Source organism: Carlito syrichta, unplaced genomic scaffold (assembly GCF_000164805.1).
Source record: "Carlito syrichta isolate Samal-C Ts95f unplaced genomic scaffold, Tarsius_syrichta-2.0.1 Scaffold311678, whole genome shotgun sequence".
Classification (NCBI taxonomy): Eukaryota; Metazoa; Chordata; class Mammalia; order Primates; family Tarsiidae; genus Carlito; species Carlito syrichta.
Genome location: NW_007255774.1, coordinates 677,764 through 681,685, shown reverse-complemented (window position 1 = coordinate 681,685; position 3,922 = coordinate 677,764). Strand labels below are relative to the sequence as shown.

The 3,922-nt window shown below is 45.4% G+C and overlaps 1 protein-coding gene across 3 annotated transcripts in view; it reads left to right on the top strand.

Moving 5' to 3' along the window:
* The window catches only part of CEPT1 (choline/ethanolamine phosphotransferase 1), a 55,533-nt gene that overhangs the window by 24,031 nt on the left and 27,580 nt on the right, over positions 1-3,922 (top strand). For all 3 annotated transcript variants that reach the window (XR_002482588.1, XM_021717999.1, XM_008068933.2), the window contains one exon: positions 3,168-3,315. Coding sequence is in view for 2 of the 3 variants with exons in the window: in XM_021717999.1 (XP_021573674.1) it covers positions 3,168-3,315 (148 nt within the window). In the remaining variant the exon portion in view is untranslated. The remainder of the gene's footprint in view (positions 1-3,167; positions 3,316-3,922) is intronic.

Here is a 3,922-nt window from a genome sequence, read left to right as displayed (position 1 = left end):
AGGGCAGGCTCGCGCCCAATGTCCCTCCTTGCTGCATTTGAAACAGGGCCCTGGAGGGTCGCGTTTGTTTTGGATGCCTCCTCTACCACTGCGAGGGCCGGTGTCTGTCGCGTGAAGAACCTGAGCCAGCATTTGGTATTTTTACCACTTAGCCTTTTCATCCTGGTTGTGGTATACCTTGAAGACGGCAGTCAAAACCTCATTTTGGGGTGTAAGGGGCCCTTGATCTAGCTTTTTAAATTTAGCTTTAATGTCAGGGTAGCTTTGGGAGAAGAAATAAGTCATAAGGAGTTGACGACCGTCTGGGGTTTCTGGATCTAAATTAGTAAATTGTTGGAGGGCTTTGGTAAGGCAATCAAGGAAGGAGGAACGGTTTTCATTTTTGTCTTGGACCACTTCCTGGAGTTTTTCAGAATTAACAATCTTTTGCGCTGCCCGCCTCAACCCGGAAACGAGACAGGTACCAAGGCCATTGGGGGAGTTATAGTCCCAGCCAGGGTTCTGGTCTGGGACTGCCACTGCCCCGAGGGGGTGTCCTGGGGAGATCTGATGGACCTCATCCGCATATGTTCTAGCCTGTTCCCACACTCTTCTGCGCTCTTCGGGGAGTAGGGTATTGGAGAGAACCACGTAGATGTCGTGAAAGGTGAGGCTATAGGCCTGGAGGAGGTATTGGAATTCCTTGATATAGGTGGTTGGGTTAGTTGTAAAGGACCCGAGGCGGTTTTCTACCTGGGTTAGGTCCGAGATAGAGAATGGGACATGAACTCGAACAATGCCTTCAGTACCTGCCACTTCGCAAAGAGGAGCGAGAGTGGCTGGGGCTGTTTTAGAGTGGGTAACAGGAGGACTGCACGGGGTGACAGGAACTGGAGGAAGGGGTGGGTAAAGATTAGGGATGGCGGGGGCGGATGGGGAGGAGGCTGTGGGGTCGGATGGGGTTTTCAATAGGGAGGAGGTTCATCTTCTGGGTCAAAGTCAGAGACGGAAGAGGGAGGTGGCGGTGTTGGAGGGAGAGAGGGGCCCTTTGTAGCCATGAAGAGGTGAACTGGTTTATATTGGAGGCAGAGACGAGGGTGTTCCCGGAGTGAAGAGAAAGACGGGACATAAGGAATCTCTGCCCACTTTTTTGAATGCTCGCAGAAGTTATAGAGGTCCCGTATAATGTCAGGGTTTAGAGACCCATAAGGGGGCCACTTATTTTGGTTGTCCAAGCGATAGGTAGGCCAGTCTTGGGTACTGAAGTGGATTAAACACTTGGGTTTAATGTTAGGAGTGAGGGAGAGAGTTGGAGAGGTTGTCTAAGAGGCATTTAAGGGAAGAGTCAGCCGGCAGGGATGACGAGTTTCCCATTTTAACAGCTGGGGCTGAGCAGAGTGTCCCCTGGACAGTCGGCTGTCAGGATATGAGGAGGTTGCAATAAAGCCTGTCATCACAGAACGTTATTACAACCCGCGATTCTCCTGGAGAATCGAGGAGGTTGAGGGCAACCTGGTACCAGGATTTTTAGCGAAGAGGATGCCCAAAACCGGATTGCAGGAGGGGGCAGACTCAAAATACCTGACGGCCAAGGGAAGGGAAAACGAGTTGGGGTTTGCTGTGGCCTTGAAGACCTAGGTGGGAGAGGGGAACATCAGTAGGGGTCCGCTGTGGCCTTAAAGACCTAGGCGGGATGTGGTCCCCCCCTCGCCTGGGGCTGAAAGGGCTGCCAGACGATCAACGGTCAGTTCCCTCCAGTTATCCCCGGGCAAGATTTTAGGTTTTCCAGTTAGGGGCATTTACCAATCCGAGGGCCGGTGATGGATGCAGCGCTGGCGTTCAAGAAAGTGGGCGAAGGCCTTAAGGGGTGAGTCCTGCTGGCGCCGGAACGGGGTCTCTCCTGAAAGTGAGAGGAACACAATCTGAGTCACGGCACCAATGAAAGAAGGTGGCACACAGTGAGACTCAATACCCGTTAAGACCAAGAGATTTAATAGGTCGAACGCAGTGACTACAGGACCTGAGGGTCAGGCTGTAGCGCTGAAGCAAGGGCATGCCAGCCTTTATGAGGGTTTAGGGCGACCTGTCAGTCTATTATTGGTCGGCTGGCAGAGCTCCATCCAGGTTGGTGGATTTTTCGCAGGCGCGGGAAAAGGTGAGCCGGACTGTGGAAGAAGAACCCAGAAGGTGCCGTTTCAGACGCCCCCTTTGTTTGCCGGGTTGCCATTTTAGGCAGGGACTGGGTTTGGGCCCCTTTCCAGGAAAAGGGAGGGGATGTGGTTTGCTAGTGCCTGGCGGTGGCCCTTTAGCTCTGATACAGTATAACTCCATAGTCAATATCTGAGAAAATGCCTTGTGATTATAAAAATATTTTTATGGCCTGAGCATAGAAAAATAATGAAAAGCAAAGCAGTTTTTTTTTTTTTTTACATTCTTAAAAATAAATCAAATAGACGCTCTCCTTTTTAAATATACAACATTTAAATCCAATTCAGCAGTTTAATTTCTGTGTGGAAAAAGAGAAACTTTTCCCTGAAAATGTGACTGTATATTTGAAAAATAATGTTCAGAGCACTTTCTGCACTAGATATCATTTCCTAGTGTTTTGTGAGCCATTGAAGAGATATGTTTAAAAATTAAAGCTATGTGCTCAAATAAAAATGGCAGTGTATTATGTCCCCCACTTGACTATTCACAGAATGCATTAGCAATATTAAGGGCTAGAAGTTCTGTGGGAGAGAAATATGTTTAATATTGTTTAGTCTTTAACCCAGTGTTTCCCACATGAGGTTAGCAAGGAATTTTTCTTTTCATATAACACCTGTAAACATCTTGAAAGATACAGTTTTGGGAAAACTGTACTAGATTATACGGCTCTTAGAATCTAAATATTGGGAAGAATCTTAAGATTTCTAGTCTAATCTCTCATGGCATTTCCATGATATCCCTGCTAAATTATCCAGCATGTGCTTGAGCACCTCCAAAAGAAGGAAGTTTAATTCTCTTACAATCCTAATTGTCTCAACAAGTTACTCATTTTGTAGCCATTGGATTCTCTCTTATATAGCTTCCAACCAGCAGTACTTCTGTAGAGAATGAAGATATCTGCAGATAAAAACATATTAGCCTAACATGGTAACTAATACAATATGTCTGAATACTGTTGCCTTTCTTATTTTCTTTCACAGGCACCTCTGTGGGCATATATTGCTTGTGCCTGTGGCCTTTTCATTTACCAGTCTTTGGATGCTATAGATGGGAAACAGGCAAGAAGAACTAACAGTAGTACTCCTTTGGGAGAACTTTTTGATCATGGTTGTGATTCACTGTCAACAGGTATTGTTGATTTTTTAATTTCGTTGATTATTAGCAGTGATAAAAGCAATGTGATAACTGTTAGAATAAATAAGAGGTTTGCTTAGTTATCAGAATAAGTGATTTTATGTTAAGTTTTAGTATTTTTCAAAAGACTATGAACCTGATTTATGTTTGTTCATGTATTGGGAAATTTAAAAATTAAGTCAATTTCTACTTATTATTTTTAACCCCATGTATTATTATTTTGGCATTTTTTGTTTTTAAAATCTTAGAGTCTAATTGTAAAAAAAAAAATCTTTTAATCTGTAAATGTGCATACAATAGTGGGAGACTAGGTAATTTGTGGTCTTTTTAAAAATTTATTTATTTATTTATTTATTTATTTATTTTTTGAGTTGGAGTCTCACTCTGTCGCCCAGACTGGAGTGCAGTGGCCGCTGCTGGCCACCGCAGCCCCGACTTGCTGGGCTCAGGCCATCCTTCCGCCTCAGCCCTCCAAGTAGCTGGAACTACAGGCCTGTGCTACCATGCCCAGCTCATTTTGATCCGTTGTAGAGATGAGGTCTCACCAAGTTGCCCAGGCAGGTCTCGAACTCGCGGGCTCAGGCAATCCACTCACCTCAGC